Source organism: Pinus tabuliformis, chromosome 6 (assembly GCF_031772625.1).
Source record: "Pinus tabuliformis cultivar Carrire ecotype Pingquan chromosome 6, CPIR1, whole genome shotgun sequence".
Classification (NCBI taxonomy): Eukaryota; Viridiplantae; Streptophyta; class Pinopsida; order Pinales; family Pinaceae; genus Pinus; species Pinus tabuliformis.
The window spans coordinates 1,622,026,198-1,622,045,856 of NC_142292.1; the positions used below are offsets into that span (position 1 = coordinate 1,622,026,198).

The 19,659-nt window shown below is 37.7% G+C and overlaps 1 protein-coding gene across 1 annotated transcript in view; it reads right to left on the reverse strand.

Moving 5' to 3' along the window:
* LOC149265109 (protein LEAD-SENSITIVE 1-like) overlaps window positions 1-14,851 on the reverse strand; it is a 62,535-nt gene extending 47,684 nt beyond the window's left edge. The window contains exon 1 of the mRNA XM_089391607.1: window positions 14,571-14,851. Coding sequence (XP_089247733.1) covers window positions 14,571-14,664 — 94 coding nt within the window. The 5' untranslated portion in view covers window positions 14,665-14,851. The remainder of the gene's footprint in view (window positions 1-14,570) is intronic.
* Between the last annotated feature and the right edge of the window lie 4,808 nt (window positions 14,852-19,659).

Below are 19,659 nucleotides of genomic sequence, written 5' to 3' on the forward strand. Positions count from 1 at the left end.
CACATTTGTAGCATCTACATGTCTTAGGAATGGGGCAAAAGGATTATTGCGTCTGGAAACATTCTTTTCAAACCCACTATTGCTGTCACCATGCTTATTTCTAGTCATCCTATGCCTTCTTGGATCACTGCTCCCCAACACATTTTATTTTCTTGAAAACCTTGTATAATATCTGGCTTTATGCCCAAAATTGTTGCAAGAAAAACAATAACCATAAAAGGGCTTTTGAGGACTGAAGATACCTTTACTTTGAGTGCTTTGTCGTTGAGGCGGAAAGGACCTTTGATGGTTCTTCATGAGACTCCCATGGTTGTCTAGATTGTTTCCTTGCATTCTTCTTTGTTGTTGTGTAGCTCTCTTCTACTACTCTACTAGATGTTGTTGCTTAACATTATGTTGTTGTATTTTCTTCTCTTATTGTTGTTGCTTTCCAACAACTTATTTTCCTTTTTATTGTTGGGACCTTCAAGTTCCTTTGTTCTATTGGAGCTTGATTCTTCTTTGCGGCCCAAACCAGCCTTGATGAGAGGGTTTCACTACTTAGAAAACATTTTATCCAAGGCCTTCCTGCTCTTTTTAAGCTTTTGATATTGAGACAATTCTTTATTTTCCCTTTCTATGTCATGTCTCAATGAGACTACTTTAGCTTGTAATCTGTCACATAAGGCTTATTTTTCATGCAAATTATTGGTGAACATTTCATTCAATCTACTAACCTCTCCTTGTTGATAATTTAGATCAACAATTACTTTCTCAGCTTTTGATTCTTAGGCTCACATTCTTGCAGCTGATCAGTTTGCCTGGGGTTGGATTTTGATAGCTCCTTGATCTATTTTAGGAAGAGATGAGATTCTTCCTAAAGTAGATCTTTTCATTGAGATATTTTTCTTAATTATTAGAGGTGCTAGCATAGCCACCACAAAGATCTAAATTCCTCTTTGTGTCCATGGAATCTTCAATAGGTCTGAGAAGTATTCCATATTCATCACTACCAGGGCTACTCCTATCCTCTTCATGGGATATACTCCCTTCTTCTTCTGAGGATCCCTCATTTGCTATTTCTACAAGGTAGGTCTATCTACATCACTTCTAGATGCATTTTTATCCTCAAAACCTTCACATGGAACATCTATAAGATAAATGACCTATCTTTTTACGTTTACCATAGAGCAATAACATACCTCTTGAGAAGCATTACCTTTCTTCTAATTCATCACCGTCATCAACTTGAGAGTGTTAAGTAGTATTTTTTGCATTAAGAGGTAGATCCCCAATCTCCTTAGCATCTCTTTTATGGGATGCTTTCTTCGTCTTCTTTGTTCTCCTCTTCTATTTGTCATTTCCAACACCATCATCTACATGTTGTGGTTCACTACTCACGCAACAAGGTTCTTTGACTTTCTCTTGAGCCACATTGATATCTCCTCCACATAAACAATATGACATGTCCAACATTTCCTGTGTTGTCTCACAATGTCTCACTTTATCAACATCTGACTTTGATAACCCTTTCATGGATTATAGGAGATAAACTGGTGCTTTGTCTTTCACTTGCTCGACTGCCTTCTAGTCCTCATGATTTGGCTGTTTGCACTCTGAGTTGATGGAGGAATATTTGAATGGAGGGGTAGTAAATGAGGAGGATTTACCTCCTATAATACATCTACCTTGTCCCATTCGAGTTTTGACCTTGGTCTTTGCCAAAATTCCTTTCTTTTCTCCTTTAATCCTGCATTAAATGCACATTAGACCACAAAGTAAAATATCCAAATCTAACTCATCTCATAAACAAAATATAATCAAAAGTATGTCATAAGTTATGAGAATAGTTGGTTTGACTAAGCTAGGAGGTGAATTAAGACCCATATAATTACCCAATATTGAGGCTCATCAGACCTCTTCTCCGCTTGCCACATTTCTCAGTGCTTGGAAAACTATCGTTGGTCAATACCATCGATTGCCACCCATCTTGACAGCCCTTGCTAGATGTTTGTGGTATTGAGAGGGCGGTGTCAACATGAGCCTCTGTCATTGATCTCCATATCAACGGTATGAGCATATTGCCATCTTGACACTCCTATGCCCGTTAACTCTTCTTCTTGTTGACCCATCAGGACCTCTTCTGATGTGTGTGGTGCCTGATTTTCCTTCAAACTTGCATGGTATTTAAACTCTTATTGTTTTGTCCCAGTTCGTTGTCCTTTTCCTTGCATAAACCTTCTAGTCCACTCCCATTGGGCCTGTGTGTAGGGAGGGCTCCACCATCATCCAATCAAAACATTCCCCACTATTGTCAGGTCTACGTCCACTTGACGCTTCCATCCCAATGATCACCTTTGTGACCATTTAAAATATTCTAGGACTTGTCCATCAGGCTTAGATGTATATCAGGCTCCATCATCGGCCAAACAAAGCACTCCCTGCTGCAGCACTATTAGATCACGTCTGCTTGGTCCTTGGTTAGCTGATCCGTTAAAAAGCTCCATCATATTTGGAAAAGATGCTAAAATAACATGCCACTAAAGGGTCCTTTAGCTACTTTTGGCACTGTAAGTTTGACTTTTGAGATGATTACTTTGACCATCGATAAATTCGATCTAGGAGCCCATTTTCAGACTTCAATATGTCATTATAAGGCTCTTTCCGAGCATAATCCAACTATGCTACAACTGAGGACATCTGAGATGATCCTCTTTATTCATAAATTCCATCAAAGCATGGACCTCCCAACCATCATAGTCATCATATCATGGCATCTCCAATAAACCTGCTACTATGATGATTCTCTACAAGAGACTACAACAACCATGGGATGTCCCCTGAGCTTGAAACACCATGCACTTAAATGCTAGCCCCAATTACCATCACAGCTAGGCTAGTGGACATCAATGTCAACGTCTGATGCCACCAAGATCAATGTTAATCAGGTTGACTAGGCTAGTGGACATAAATGCCAATGCCTACTGTCACCTACCTCAATGCTAATTTGGTTGACATCAATTCCAACACACTTGCAACCACTAGCAATCTAGACTAGTGTTGTGAAAATTGTGATAAAATCGCGATAAATTGAAATTATTGCAATTTTTTAGCTATCCTGATTTTATCGCGATTATTATAGGAAATTATCACTGAAATTTTTTTTTTGCCTATTTTTTTTAAATTATCGCGATAATTTGAAATTATGGTGATAATTTCGAATTTATCGCGATAAAAATTGAAATAATCGTGTGGGGCTTCACAGCAGCGGGTTTTTATAAAGTTTTTTTGGTTTTTTATGAGTTCATTTAGACAGTCGCGTGCGGAGGGCAGAGGAGAGCTGGGAGACCAAGCTGGAGAGGGTTTGAAGCTAATTCTAAGTGCTTAGAGGAGAAAATCAAGAGGAGACCACCGATTTCTCCATAGAAACGGGATGTGGATTATTTATTTTTTTGTTTTCATTGTTTGAAAACATTGTTTTTGTATTTTTTTCATTGTTTTTGGTTGAGTAACTTGGTATGGGCACCATTTTTTTTTTGTTTTTATTGTTCTTAAAGATTGTTTTTGTATTTCTTCATAGTTTTTGGTTGGGTAACTTGGTATGACCATGGGAACCAATTTTTTTTTTTTGTTTTCATTGTTTTTAAAAATTGTTTATGTTTTTTTCATTGTTTTTGCCATTTGGTTGGGTAACTTGGGTTTGGAATGGTTGGGTATCCTGTGTTTGAACTTTCAAATGGTTGTTTTAGGTTGGGTAACTTGGGTTTTTATTGTACAATGTAAAAATTAAAAATTAAAATACTAAATTGTAAATTGTAACTTGTAATTTTGTAAATGCTAAATTGTAATCCTTGTTTTCCCATAGGTTCACAACTACACCAAATTGAAGACTTCAAGTTTGCAACTTCAAAGTTCGAAAACAAACATGCCAAGAAAATTGGATCCTTTCTGGGAATATGGTGTACCTGATTCTCTGAATGATAGACTAAACTTGAGTTGCAAGTTGTGTGGCCACCCTATGTCTGAGGGGATGTACAGGTTGAAGTTTCACCTTGCAAAAATCCCTAGAAAGGATGTGGGGCCTTGTAAAAATACAACTCCTGGACTTATCTAAAGAGCCCTGAGAGCATTGGAAAATTTAGAGCAAACTAGAGAGACCAAAGAAGAACTCAAAAGGCAACTTAAAAGGTCAGCTGAAGGAAGTGGGCCAAGTGGCACTGGTTCTACTGCAGCATCAACCAATCTGATAGCTGCCACATCATTTTTTGTTCCTCGAACCACACCTAGTTCACAACCATCTATCGGTTCAATGCTAAAAAGAACTGAGAAAGAACAAGCTGATAAGTTGCTGGCAAAATTTCTCCTCTGGAGTGATATTCCTTTCAGCATTGTAAGGAATAATCCATTTTTCCAACCTGCTATTGATGCTATTTCTAGTGTTGGCCCAGGGTACAAAATCCCTTCTTATCATGATTTCAGATGCCGGATTCTTCAAACTGAAAAGCCTGACTGCACCCAAAGATTGGAGGATTTTAGGGCGTCATGGGCACAAACAGGATGCACTATTATGTCAGATGGTTGGATTGACTAAAAGGGGATAACCCTTATAAACTTCTTGGTTAGTTGTCCCAAGGGGCCTATGTTTATCAAATCTGTTGATGCATCTGCACAAATCAAAGATGCAAGAACTTCATGTGATTTGCTAGCTGTGTTTATTTTGGAGGTGGGCGAACAAAATGTTGTCCAAATCATAATGGACAATGCTGAAAATTATGTTGTTGCTAGCAGGATGCTTATGGACAGGCATCCTACTTTATTTTGGACACCTTGTGCTGCACACTGTATTGATTTGATGTTGGAGGACATTGGGAAAATTTCCTTTGTCAAAGATATTGTTGATTCATCCAAAAACATTACGAAAATTATATATAACCATACATATGTTCTTAGCTTGATGAGAAGATTCACCAACAACAAAGAGTTGGTGCGCCCTGCCATTACATGGTTTGCCACCAGTTTCATATCTCTTCAATCCCTCTTGAATTCTATGTGGGATGTGAAGAGAATTTTTCTTTCAGAGGAGTGGCGTGCTTTGCCAATGAGCCACAAACTAGAGGGAGAGGCCGTATGCAGACTAGTTACATACCAGGAAGACTTCTGGGTGGGAGTGCAGGAGGTGTGCACCGTTATTGAACATTTGGTAAAGGTTCTTCGGTTGGTTGATGGTGAGAAGCCCGCAATGGGCTATTTGTATGAGGCCATGGACAGTGCCAAAGAAGCCATTCAGACCTACTATGATGATAAGGGAGATGATGGGTTTCAGAGACAACTCCTATGGGGAGTGATTGATGAGTGATGGAACAACACACTCCATCATCCCATTCATGCTGCTAGGCTTTTCCTAAACCCTGCATTTTATTATGGATGTGGGTTTGATTTTGATGCTGAGATCATGGATGGATTCTTATCCTATGTCCAGAAGATGGTGCGATCTCCAGAACAACGTATAAAGATCTCTAAAAAAATTGAGACATATAGGATGACAGGTGGCACATTTGGCTTTGAGATGGCTGTCAATGATAGGACGATGAAAATGCCAGGTATTTTTTAGCTTGTAACTTTGTTTCAAATTTCATTGTCTCTTCAAATTCCATTTTTTTCTTATGTTTATTTAAAATTTTATTTGTAATTTTGTTGTAGATGCATGGTGGAAAATGTATGGTGTCGGGGTACCCCTTCTGCAAAAGCTGGCCATTTGCATCCTCAGCCAAACATGTAGCTCCTCAGGATGTGAGCACAAATGGAGTGTATTTGAAAAAATACACAACAAGAAGCGCAACAAGTTAACACTTAAACATTTAAAATATTGCAAATTTCCAATTAAATTTTTGAATTCATTAAACAATATTTTTTTTTATAATTATTAATTATTATTTCATAATCTTTGTATAGGTTGGAGTCCCAACGACTTAATGACATGATCTACGTCTACTACAATCTTCGATTGTAGGTGAGGAAACTTGAGAGGACACCTGATGTGGATTCCATCTCATTGGATGGGATTGAAACCACTGCTACATGGAGGGTTGAGGTCGAGAGGCCTCTCATGGAGTCTGTTGATGATTGGTTAGTGCAGGATGTAGTGGAGGGGGAGCAGGAGGAGGAGCAGGAGGAGGAGGAGGAGGAGGAACAGGAGGAGGAGGTGACACCACCTGCTCGGGCTACCACTGCCACCAATAGAGGATGTGGTCTACCTCCTATACCTCCTACTCCTAGTTCTTCAGCTTCTAGAGCACATCAAACTCCACTGCCATCTGCACCAGCACGAGCACCAGCATCTACATCTAGAGGGAAAGGGAAAGTTGTGGCATTTTCTCGCAAGAGGGGCAGAGGAAATCAATAGGATTAGACTTTCATTTTATTGTATATGACATTATGACATGATGAGATACATTATCATTTTTTTGTTGATATTTTGAGGCTGAGTTGGGACTCAGGAGTCAGGACTTACTATTCAGGACATGATTCAATGTTATGTGTGATTTTAGCGCTAGGAACGATATTAAACATCTTCTATATTAGTTTTTTTTTTTATCATATTTATGTGTCAATGTATTTATTTTATGTTGTAGATGGTTTAGATATTAAAAAAATTGAAAAAAAAATTAAAGAAAAAGAATATTTTTGTACTAAACGATTATTTCCCAATTATTTCCGATTATTTATCGATAATTACGATTTTTTCCGATTTTTTCCTTGCCAATATTATCCTGATAACGATTAATGCAACATTGATCTAGACAATGCCAAATATCCAACAATCTTTCCCTTTGGAATTTATGGCAACACCTCAGCACTTCTCCACATTGATGGTCAATCCTCATGTTGCTTCCACACTTCTCCTTGCATGATCCACTAATGGCTTTCTCTCCTCTACATGGGCCATCACAACTTACTATTTTTCTCTCCTCTGCATGGGCCATCAAAACTTACTCTCCCCCTTTGACATTAATGGCAAAGGGTTACAAGATGCTTCTTCTCCCCCTTACAATAATTGACTAAAGGTCAAGTTATTAATGTGCATTCTACTTTGCTAACTTCTCTTCTCAAGGGGTGATGTCTCTAATGAGGCCTATGAAGTGTGTCATCCAAGATAAACTACACTCATCCTGGGTAGAGTCACCTGCAAAACTAAAAACTAGAAAAACAAGTCCTTGTTCCTTTCTTGTAGCTAATCGTACTTTATAAACTTGACATATGTGATATGTTCCCCTTGAATATATATTGGCTCTTCTTTAAATTCCCATACAACTCTCATCACCTTATGGCTATTGAATGAGTACTATTTCTACCAATGCATCTTTTGTATCAATTAAAAGAAATTTATACCAATTAAAATTTCTCATGCTATTGTTCTTGAATGCAAATACCAAGCATTGGTGATGCATTGAGCTTGTTTTTCACTGTTTTTGTTGTTGTTTCTTCATAGATTGTGCTCACTTCTCCTGAGCATATTAATAGTCACTACTGCTCTCCTTGAGATCATATTGCTACACATATGGACTATTACTTAAGTAATGCCAATTGCACCACGAAATTGATACAAATTATGTATTGTACCAAGAAATGTCCATTTACACAAAAATGTTTCTCTACATGAACCCAACACTACCAATTAACATAGCAATACCAATTGACAACTCAGGGACATGAAAATCTTGTACCAATTATGTCTCCTGAACACAAGACGGCTAGGCATAATCAAACTCAAAATATTAAATGAAATAAGGGTATTTCACCCAAGATGCAAACCTTTCATTTCCTCTGCAATCTTTCTTCCTATGGTTGAATTTTTTTTCCTTCTACCGCTTACTAAAGAAACTTCCCCTAAGCTAGTGCTCTTCGATCTCCTGCTTATACTTCCTTTCTTCTGCTTGGGGACTAATCCTGTGGAATTGACTTAACTATGGGCCTCTTGTCATCCCACACTTCTGCTGCAACTCGTATCCTTCTCACAACTTAAAGTGTTTTGAACTCTCCATAAAACGAAACTAATTACATTATGTTGTCTCTTGCAATGTTTATATATTTAAAATAAATAAAATCATTATTGTAATAAGCAAGAGGAATTGGTCATACCTCCAATTCTCAGATGCATCACTCTGTATAAGATTAACTATTCTTGCATCTGAATTATTTGGCCTCACTTGAGGCCATTCTCTTATTTTAATCAAGAGAAATAGAGGATCTACTCCCCTTGAGTAGATTTTCCTCCTCCTTATTCCAATGCTTCAATGGTCACGTCCTGACAAGAGAATTATCTTTTAGTTTCTCTTTCAGCCCACATTGGTTTTCATTTAGGTTATGTTGATTGGAAGGGCACTCATCCCTTCTTTCCTCTTTCTTTTTCCATATCTTCTTTCTAGATTTTTTCCTTATAGAGGGGTTTCCTATGAGGGTAAGAGGATATTTCTTCTTGTTTTTCTTTTGATTTATTTCTCCTCTTTTCAACTTGATCCTTTAACACGTATCATTGAAGATGTTCTCGTTATCCTTTTAGCCATCCTCTAATTTCATTCTCAATGACTGAGTTGCTCCATTTGCATGTACTGAGAAGAATCTTTGTTCTTCTCATATCTACAACTTGCTATCTTATGCCCAATATTGCCACAATTGTAGCATTCTACATGTCTTAGGAATGGGGCAAAAGGATTATTGTGTCTGGTAACATTCTTTTCATACCCACTATTGTTGTCACCATGCTTATTTCTAGTCATCCTATGCCTTCTTGGATTACTGCTCCCCACATGTTTTATTTTCTTGCAAACCTTGTACAATATATGGTTTTGTGCCCAAAATTGTTGGAAGAAAAGAAATAACCATAAAAGGGATTTTGAGGACTGAAGATACCTTTACTTTGAGTGCTTTGTCCTTGAGGGGGAATGGACCTTTGATGGTTCTTCATGAGACTCCCATGGTTGTTTGGATTGTTTCCTTGCATTCTTCTTTGTTGTTGTGTATCTCTCTTCTACTACTCTACTTGATGTTGTTGCTTAATATTATGTTGTTGTATTTTCTTCTCTTGTTGTTGTTTCTTTCCAACAACTTATTTTCCTTTTTATTGTTGGGACCTTCAACTTCCTTTGTTCTATCGGAGCTTGATTCTTCTTTGCGGCCCAAACCAGCCTTGATGAGAGGGATCTTTAATTAGAAAACACTTTATCCAAAGCCTTCCTGCTCTATTCAAGCTTCTGATATGGAGACAATTCTTTATTTTCCCTTTCTCTGTCATGTCTCAATGAGACTACTTTAGCTTGTAATCTCTCACATAAGGCTTATTTTTCATGCAAATTATTGGTGAACATTTCATTCAATCTACTAACCTCTCCTTGTTGATAATTTAGATCAACAATTATTTTCTCAACTTCTGATTCTCAAGCTCACATTCTTGTAGCTGATCATTTTGCCTGGGGTTGGAGTTTTGATAGCTCCTTCATCTATTTTAGGGAAGAGATGAGATTCTTCCTAAAGTAGATCCTTTCATTGAGATATTTTTCTTAATTATCAGAGGTGCTAGCATAGCCACCACAAAGATCTAAATTCCTCTTTGTATCCATGGAATCTTGCACAGATCTGAGAAGTATTCCATATTCATCACTACCGGGGATACTCTTATCCTCTTCATGGGATATACACTCTTCTTCTTCTGAGGATCCCTCATTTGCTATTTATACTAGGTAGGTCTATCTACATCACTTCTAGATGAATTTTTATCCTCAAAACCTTCACATGGAACATCTATAAGATAAATGACCTATCTTTTACGTTTACCATAGAGCAATAACATACCTCCTGAGAAGCATTACCTTTCTTCTAATTCATCACCATCATCAACTTGAGAGTGATAAGTAGTATTTTTTGCATTAAGAGGTAGATCCCCAATCTCCTTAGCATCTCTTTTATGGGATGCTTTCTTCATCTTCTTCCTTCTCTTCTTCTATTTATCATTTCTAGGACCATCATCTGTATGTTGTGGTTCACTACTCGAGCAACAAGGTTCTTCAACCTTCTCTTGAGCCACATTGCTATCTCCTCCAAATAGACAATATGACGTGTCCAACATTTCCTTTATTGTCTCACAATGTCTCACTTTATCAACCTCTGACTTTGACAACCCTTTCATGATAATTCCCTTGGTTTTTGCACTAAACTTATTCTTCTCTCCATATTCTTTAGACAACCAAACATCTTCATTAATGACCATTAAATAGGATCCCATTCTAATCCTCTAGAGCTCATAGTTTGATCCATTTAAAAATGGAGCTCCCTCTGATGATAGCCAAACATGATTAGCCATTTTTTCCTTTTGATCTACCTTCAAGAAGTTAAGTTGTTCCTAAAGGAACCAAGCTTTGATACCAATTGTTTGAAACAATGTTAAAACTGAGAGGGGGTGTGAACTAGTATTAAGGCTAACTTAAAATTTTATGGTAATTTATACTTCCCAATAACAACCAAATATGGAGGAACTTCCCAAGTGATCTTCCAACTCATTCAAAATTCATGAATGCATGAATATGGTGCAATGCCAGATTTGGTACCCTTGCCAGAAATGGAGGACTTCTACCAAAGCTATCAACCCACCCATCCAAGTGCCCAAACACTTTATTAAAGGCCCAAAGCCATTTTAATTCCATCACTGCAAAACATAACCTCTGCGACCCCTTTTAAATTATATTACACACTTTTTCAATTCTTCCAAAATGCTTTTAGGTCCTTTTCTAGTGCCTAGCTTGCTTTTCCATCATAGGACAAGGTGCTATGACCTCCAGGTTGGCCTATAGGAGCTAAACTTCTTCCCTAGCCTATGAGGGCTTAATTCATTTTATAAACTTCTTTGTTCCGTTGATCTTCCACTACATGTATCCTCATGCTAATGCTTAGCCCATAGCTCTCAAACTTGGCATTATCTTTTGTCCTCCCTTGTAAACTTTCAAGCTCTTCTAGGCAAGTTTAGCTATCCAGTGGGGCATGCCTGAAGTACACACCATCCAATAAAAAAACCTGCAGGGTTGAGTTATCCCGATGGGGTCCTCCTGCAACACCATGGGACAATAGCATTGGTCCTAGGCTTAGTCATCTCGACACCTAGTCAACCCCACACTCCCTCTGTGTGTTGCTACAAAACCTTTCAAGCTATGACCAATAGTATGACATCATTTTGATGTCACCTTTGATCAATAATGTGCTACCACCTATCCCACTCCTAGAGAGGAGAGAGAAAGGGTCCCCAAACCCTAGTTTTGTGAGTAAAACCTTTATAGGAATTTCTTAAGGGTCTGGCCTCTTCTCCACTTGCCGTGTTTCCAAGTGCTTAGAAAACCACCGTCGGTCAATATCTCTGGTTTCCACTCATCTCGACACCCCTTGCTAGTGTTTGTGGTATTGAGATGGGGTGTTAGGAAGAACCACTATCATTTATATCCAGATTGGTAGTATGGGCATATTTCCATCTCAACACTCCTCCACCCCTTAACTGTTCCACTTCTTGATCCATCAGGACCTCCTCTAATGTTGATGGTGCTTAATCTACCTCTCAATTTGCATGTTATTTGAACTCGTCTTGCGTCATACCAATTTTTCATCCTTTCCCTTGCATAAACCTTCTGAGGCACTATCGTCAGGCCTACGTGTAGGGAGGGCTCCATCGTCATCCAATCAAAATGTTCCCCGCTACTGCTAGGTGCACATTCGCCTGACACTTCCATCCTAGTGCCCACCTTCACAGCCCTTCAAAAAGTTTCAAGACCTATCCCTTGGGCTTAGCTATAGAGTGGGCTCCACCATTGGCCAAACAAAACACTCCCCGCTACAATGTTGTCAGACCACGTCTGCTCGGTTCTCTGTTAGCTATTGCGTTAAAGTGCTCCACTGTTTTTGGGAAAGCTGCCAAACTAACATGCCACTGAAGGGTCCTTTATCTACTTTTGGCACTGCAACTTTGACTTTGGAGGTCGTGACTTTGGCTATTGATAAATTACGATCTAGGAGGTCATTTGCAGACTTCAATATACCGTTGTAAGCTTTTTTCTCAGTACAATTCAATTGTGCCACATCTAGGGGCATCTGAGTTGATCTTTTAATCCAGAAATGCCTTCAAAGCATGGACCTCCCAACCATCATAGTCATCATATCATGACTTCTTCAATAAGCCTCCTATTATGGTGACTCTCTACAAGAGATTACAACAACCATGGGACTCCCCTTGAGCTTGATACACCATGGATATTATTGCTAGCCCCAGTTGCCATCATAGCTAGCTAGTGGACATCAATGCCAACATCTTCTTCTACCAACCTCAATGCTAATCTGGTTGACTAGGCTAGTGAACATCAATGCCAACGTCTATACTTACCTACCTCAATGCTAATCTCATTGACATCAATGCCAATACACTTGCAGCCACTAGCCATGTAGACAATGCCAATGGTTGAACAATATATTGAAAAACATTTTTAATTAAAAATGTATGTTGTATTTGATCCCATTTAGTTATACTTCCACTCTTTACTTACATTAGATGTATTCTTTAAATCCTATTAGCATACTTTTCTAATCATCTTAAGACATTAACATATATTAAGATAACTAATATACACAACTATTAAAGCACCTGACATTCCATTAACATACCAAAATAGTTGAAAAAAACATAAAATGCAACAAAAGATCACGGGGGCTTAAATTCACAGGTTTGATTGGCCTCAAATACACCTGTAGTTTAAGGTGCGGCCTTTGGGGGAGCAATAAACACCAGCCAACGACCTAATTTTTATCTAGGGTAACAGTACGACGCATGAGGAGGTCATACCGCTTATAAGGAGCATTATTTGCTTAATGAGGGACGAAATTGCAAAATAGTACGACCAAGAGGATGGAAGTCATTAAACAGCAAAAGCAATTAAAGCTTAAGCCTGCAGGAGATAGAAATATATCCGTGTGTTTTAAGAAAACTGACTGAGCAATTTCAAATTTATTTACAATAACTCTGAAATAGGAGCCACTGATTTTTCATTTTCCAAATCATCCAACAATGGAGGAAAGAGCACATTAGTGAGGAAAAACACTTGTGTAATGTGCTGCAATGTGCATTTACCATTAAAACAGTGAAATAAAAATCTTCACACTGTAACAATACCTATCTTTATAACTAGTGCTGATAAAAATCTTCAGAGCGGCAATTAAATATTAAGAACAATCACCAAAATACAAACAGTTAATTTTAGTAGTTCGCAAATGCAAGTTCACAGCAAAATACTTTTAATAGTTAGCAAATGCAAGTTGACAGCAAAATACACAATAGGCAGAGGAAAATCAATGTACATGGAAACATTTTTGAGCCTATAAATCCAAAGGTATTGGATTCAGCCTGGCTGTTTTGTTATGCGTCTATCTATAGGTCATATGTTTTGTGATTAATCTCTAACCTCATCAACGAAGTATCAGTAGCATGTAGCATTCCTCTTCTTTTTCAGTCAAAGAATCGCTCTTACAGGAACAATATATAAAAAAAACCAACATAGAGAAGATTGGCTTAACCCAGAGATAGCCTGAATGTCAAGCCTCTTAATTTTGTACTTCTTCAAATAAATTTATTTTTATTTTTGATATTTAGAAAAATTTATTATAATTCTGTTGCTAAATCACAGTGAGGATAGTTATTACTAGTTGTTATTGGCAAATACAAATTGACTTATCACTTTTATTCAAGGAATACTAGGCTACCTATTATTACTAAAAATAAGGACTTTCATTCATATTAGAAGCTTATGGATCTTGGGCTATTAACATATTTTTTTATGTAAAAAAAATAAACTCAACCAAATAAAAACAGTTTCTTTCTCTTTATATTCCAGAAAAAATAATAATTTTATTTTATTTTATTTTATTTTATTATAACCTTATAGCAACCTAACTAGCTTCCAACAAACATATTTTGAAATCTAATATATAAGAGTAAATTCAGAAAAAAAAAATATCCATTTTATTCTAAATTATTTTTGAAATTTACAATCCAGATAAAGATGACAAATTAACCGATACTCACTCTATTCTAAATTATTTTTGAAATTTACAATCCAGATAAACTATTCTTGAAATTTACACCACTACACATAATAACCCTTCACACCAACAAGCGGATCTCTTTCATATTGTGCGGATCTAATTCAAATCATTTTGGGAAGCAAAACATAACCCAAACATTTCAAGGAAACAAAGAACTTAATAGCATAGGAGAGGCAACCTTCTTGTCTCTTCGAAAACCTAGGTTCCCGGTACCCAAAAATCCAAACGGGTCACAATTATACCCATGAGATCTTCATAAAACCCTACTTAAAGAAAATGATAGAAAACCTCACTGCCATTAAAACTAGGAAAATTCTGAAAACAATTGGGGTATCACACCATACATATCCATTGAAATGGCACAGAACCACGTCAGAACAAATGCATTACAACGCAAAAGAATCTGATACCTTCTCAGTAACTATATTGAATGTAAAGCTTATGCTTAATGCGAGGAAATGTACCGTGGTGAGCATATGTGTAACCTGCCCTCCACGAGTAAACATGGTCCCCAGCTCTGAGATCGCTTCTGTCCACCTTGTTGAAGAGAAAGCCCATTCTGATTAATTGAACTGAATCACGATGGCGCAATGCAGAGTAGCCTGCCTCGGAGTCCCGCTATCGAAATAGAATGCGCTGCGTTTTCCGATTTGCAGTAAAATGTAGGAAACTCTAGGTTTAAGCATAATTCATATCGGTACCATGATTGGACAGCGACGCCATGCGTAGATGGGACGAACCACCTGCTTGCCCCACGCGTCTTGGAACCGCGGATACATGATGATCGAATGGACACTTGTGTTGGGAATTGGACGAGCACTTTCGTTAGTCAAACTTCTGCCCGGCCTCGAGAAAATAATATGCTCTGCTCCGCACCAACATCATTACGCGTACATTCCGTACAATTTAGACGTGATTGTTGACAGTCTTTGGAAACTTCCTCTCGTCGGTGAGAGGAGCTCACCACATCAAAATCTTTAGCGAAGACAAATAAACTTGGTGATTGTTAATGAAGTCGAGTTTGAATGGTTAACGTGCAGGTTGCTATCCCCCACATACTATTAGAAACAATAGAAGAGAGAGAGTGATTACATATAAATTATCACAGATACAAATCATCATTACAATTCACACATAAAAACAAGACGGATTCCTTGTGACTCTTAATAATAGCTACACATAACATAAAAACATTAGATACAAATCATCATTACAATTCACACATTAAAAACAAGACGGATTCCTTATGACTCTTAATAATAACTACACAAAACATAAAAACATTACTTCCAAACACTTATATTTTTGTTGCTTTTTCAACACTTATATTTTGGTGCTTTTAAAGTAATTTGTATTTGTTCCTTATAAGCTGATTCACTTAGCAAATAGTGATTGAATGTGATGTGAAATCTTAACAAGTAATTTATGTTTACTCCTTATAAGCTAAATCGCCTAGCAAAAAGCGATTGCATGTGATGTGAAAACTTAACCAGATGCGATTTCACATGGATATGATATCTCATCATGACACTAATTCACACATGTTGGCCATCTAAATAGCCTTATAGATTTTAGTAAGAACCAAAATGAATTCAATTAGTTATCATGCATGGGCATGTGGAGTTGCTAAAAGAAAATACACATTTTACTCTCGATGGGAGATAGGCAACTCTTCTCCCAATGGCCCTCGTGGGAGATAGGGAACGCTTCTTCATATTAGGAGGGTTCATAAAGTGTTAGCTAAAACATATGGTCTACTTGATGAATACAATGCTTCGAAGGAAACTCAAGTTTGAAAGTATTATGTATTTGTAGCTTAAAGCTTTGAAAGAAACTTAAGTTTGAAAGTATTTATTTGTAGCTTTGCAAAATTGAATAGGGATTATAACAAAGTGGATGGAGTTTGTGAATTTACTTTAGAAGGTACAATGATACATGATCACTAATTGTAACGGAGATGCGTTGTGATGATGATATTTGAGATCTTTATTTTGCTAGAGTATTTTTTAGAATTGCAAATGGATTTGGGTAACTTTGTGAGTAAAAGAAGTGGTTTATTGTTGGGTGTCGAGTTATTGTTAAGAGGTGGGTAAAGAAAAGAAAAGTGGAAATTCAAAGTGGGCTATTGGTTGTTACTTATAACAAACATCAAAAGAGGAGTGAAATATAATGGTGTGAAGTATTTTATTGTAAGAATGTTGCATTATGTGAATGGCTTTAGTCTTTTGCTCGTTTTTGGTATATGTTGTGTGACTCCCATGGTACCTATTAGAACTCCAGGAAACTCTCCTAGGTTGTAGCTTGGAGATGCCTGGAAACATATAAATCTTCAATATTGTTCTTTGAACTATTGGAATGGATTGGGGTTTGGATCAAGTCAGATGACTGTTTCAACTCTACTTTCACTCAAAACATGCATGAACACCCTCAGCTTGACAAGGCTTTCAACCACTAATGCTCAATAGTTTATAGATTCAATGAATAGATAGAGAATCCTGACTATACCAGCAGATGCATACATAAACACATATGAATGGCTAGCTACAGAAAGAATATGAAGCTTACAAATCTAATTTATCAATGCAGAGATAAAATGACAGTTATCTGGCATTCGACAGAGAAGAAAACATGAATAACCCATTCAAGTGCAAGCTTAGAATAGAGGAAAAGATGGTGATTGAGCATATAACAGCAAAATAAGCTTGTATTACTGGAATGAATATGAGAAGCTAGGAGGAATAGAGTATCCACGGTCTCCGAAAGTTGAACCTCTAATACCTCAAACTTTCAGCCATTTACAGGCTTTTTACAATGCTCTCAAACTCTCTAAGGCTCGACATGTCTTAATCTATCCCCTATGTCTTCTAACAAACACAGTAACCAAATTCTGGTAATTTCGTCGCATTGTCAGGTAGCTCGCTCATGCCAATGATGCTCCATGATCACTTTTGTTGGTTTGGCTGCATCGTGCTGCGATTTTTTTCCCTTTTTCAGCTTTTTGTCTCTCAGCCTCTATCCACTCGAATCCCTCTTCTAGCATTAAATAATCATTTCATCATGCTTTAAAGGGAGGTGGCCACCTATTTTGCAACGGATGAGTGCATCTGGCGTTTGAAATCCTTGAAACAACCGCTTTCTATTAACACAGAGAAATGCATTCAAACTTGTAAAATCTGACAAAAACATAGTTCACCCGGACTTCAAATGTCCTCAAATCCAATCTATTCTCCTATCGGGTCCACCTGTGAGTTGCTATCGCATCTCGCAAATGGCCTGTCCCTTTGTATTTTAGAAATACATTAAAACACTAAAAGTCCCGTAAAAATGCCCTTGGGCGGATTTGAAATGACATACAATAGCCTTACAGAACCCTTTCAGGTCCGGTTTATCGCATCAGCGCTTTATCCATTATATTTCATTTGATAAATGAAATACGCAAATACAAAGGAAATTGTTGTTTCCTGGAACTCAAATCATATTGAGTATGGTTTGTAATGTTATTGGGTCTGGCTAATCGCATCGCACATATATATAGGTATAAGCCTCACTCCATTGTGTTTCTCTAATTGTGATATCGTGATCCGATTGATCACAATGGCATATCGAGATAACCCCGGGCCATTTGGTGCACGCTCTATTATTGTTTGCTGATTGCGATTCACCGATCAGATTTGGACCGTCGATAGGCCAGATCTAGCGACTGCTGTACCAAGTTGTTGTAAGCCTCCGTCAAGCCTTATTTCACTGTTTTCTTGTGTTTTTTGCCTTCTCATAGTGTTTTTACGCCTGTTTGAAGGTTCCCCTTGTGTGATAGTTTTGACCTTTTGAATGATTTTAAGAAGATTTTGAAGACTTAGAGAGTGTTTTAGATCTGTTTGGATCAACACCTTAGGGCTAACATTGGCTCCTTCTGGGGATGAAAGCATCCCTGTGAGGTTTCAAGAACTGCAGACTACTACCTTTCGAGTAACAACCCAAATAAAATTATCTCCTAGTGTTCCATTGGGAATGGAGTTTATTTGCATAGAAAACAAAAACTGAAAAAACCTATTACAATATTAAGGCCTTAAACCCTCATATGAAGTAAAGTTTCAAAAACTGCCCATTGACTGGGCCATCAAAAACACCTTCCACCTCCAAATTGTGCAGAATAAAGTATTGTTCATCTGAACTTGAGAAATGAAAAATGGTCCCGTCCATAAGGCATCAAATTTACCATGGTTCCCCTTCTTTTCCTTCAATGCATCCTATTTGAGAACCCAGTCACCAACCTGAAAACTGTCCATTTTTTCCTTCGTATCAAAGGTTTCTTTGATTTTCTTCTGATGAATTCTTGACTTCTCAACCAATTGTTCACTGATCTACTATAATTCAACCAAGTTACTCATTCTCCTCACCATACCGTTCTCTTCATCCTATTCTTCTTGCAAGAATTTGGCCACAGGGAGAATCAGCTAGATAGGAAAAATAGCATCAGCACCATAAACCAGCTTAAATGGAGAATTTCCTATGGACTTCTTTTTGGTAACTCTGTCAGCCCGTAGTGAAAACTTCAACTTGGAATCCTGGTTCTTTTTGTTTTCCTCCAACAATTTTTTGATTATCCTTACAAGACTCTTGTTAGATGATTCTGCCAGGCCATTGCCTTGAGGATAATATGAGGTAGAATGCACCAATTGAATGCCCATGGATTCACACATGTCCACCAATTCTTCTGCCCTGAAAGCTACTGCATTATTAATGACTAGTTTGGTTGGGCAACCAAATCTAGTGAAAATATTCTCATTCAATAACTTTATGATAACCTGATGATTAGCATTTCTAGTGGGTATGGCCTCAATCCATTTGGTGAAATAATCAGTGGCTACCAAGATCCATTTGCGATGGCCACTAGAATGTAGATTGATCTCACCTATGAAGCCCAAGCCCCACTGCTGGAAGGGACCATTAACATGTACTGGCTTCAAGGGTAGAGATTTTAGTTGTTGTCTTCCTGCAAACCTTTGACATCTGTCACAAGATTTCACAAAAGAAAATACATCAGAGAACAGAGTAGGCCAATAATACCCAGCTCTCAGGATCTTGTGGGTTGTGGTTTTCTAATAATGATGTCCTCCATAGATGTTAGAATGGAACTGGTGTATGACTTCCACAGATTGTGCTTTGTTTAGACATCTCAAGAGAATCCCTGATGGGTCTTTCCAATAAAGTAGGTTTTTATTAATGCAGAATTTGGCTGATCTGAGCTTAATGGCCCGGGCTTGACTTGAGCTAAGCACTAGAGGGACTTCTAGCTTCTGAAAAAAATGAACTACACTGGAATACCATTCACAGGGGGCTAGATTTTTAGCCAAAGATTGATTCTGCTCTTGCTCTTCTGCTGCTTCCTTTGTACGCTCACCACCAGAATTTGAACACATGCAATTTATGTCTAACAAACTGCAATTTTCCTCAGCCATAAGCTTAGCCAATCCTTGGCCTTTGACAAGCTTGGTGGGCTTCACCTCTATGTTAAACTCTATGAATTTTGCAATCCATTTAGCTCTCTTTCCA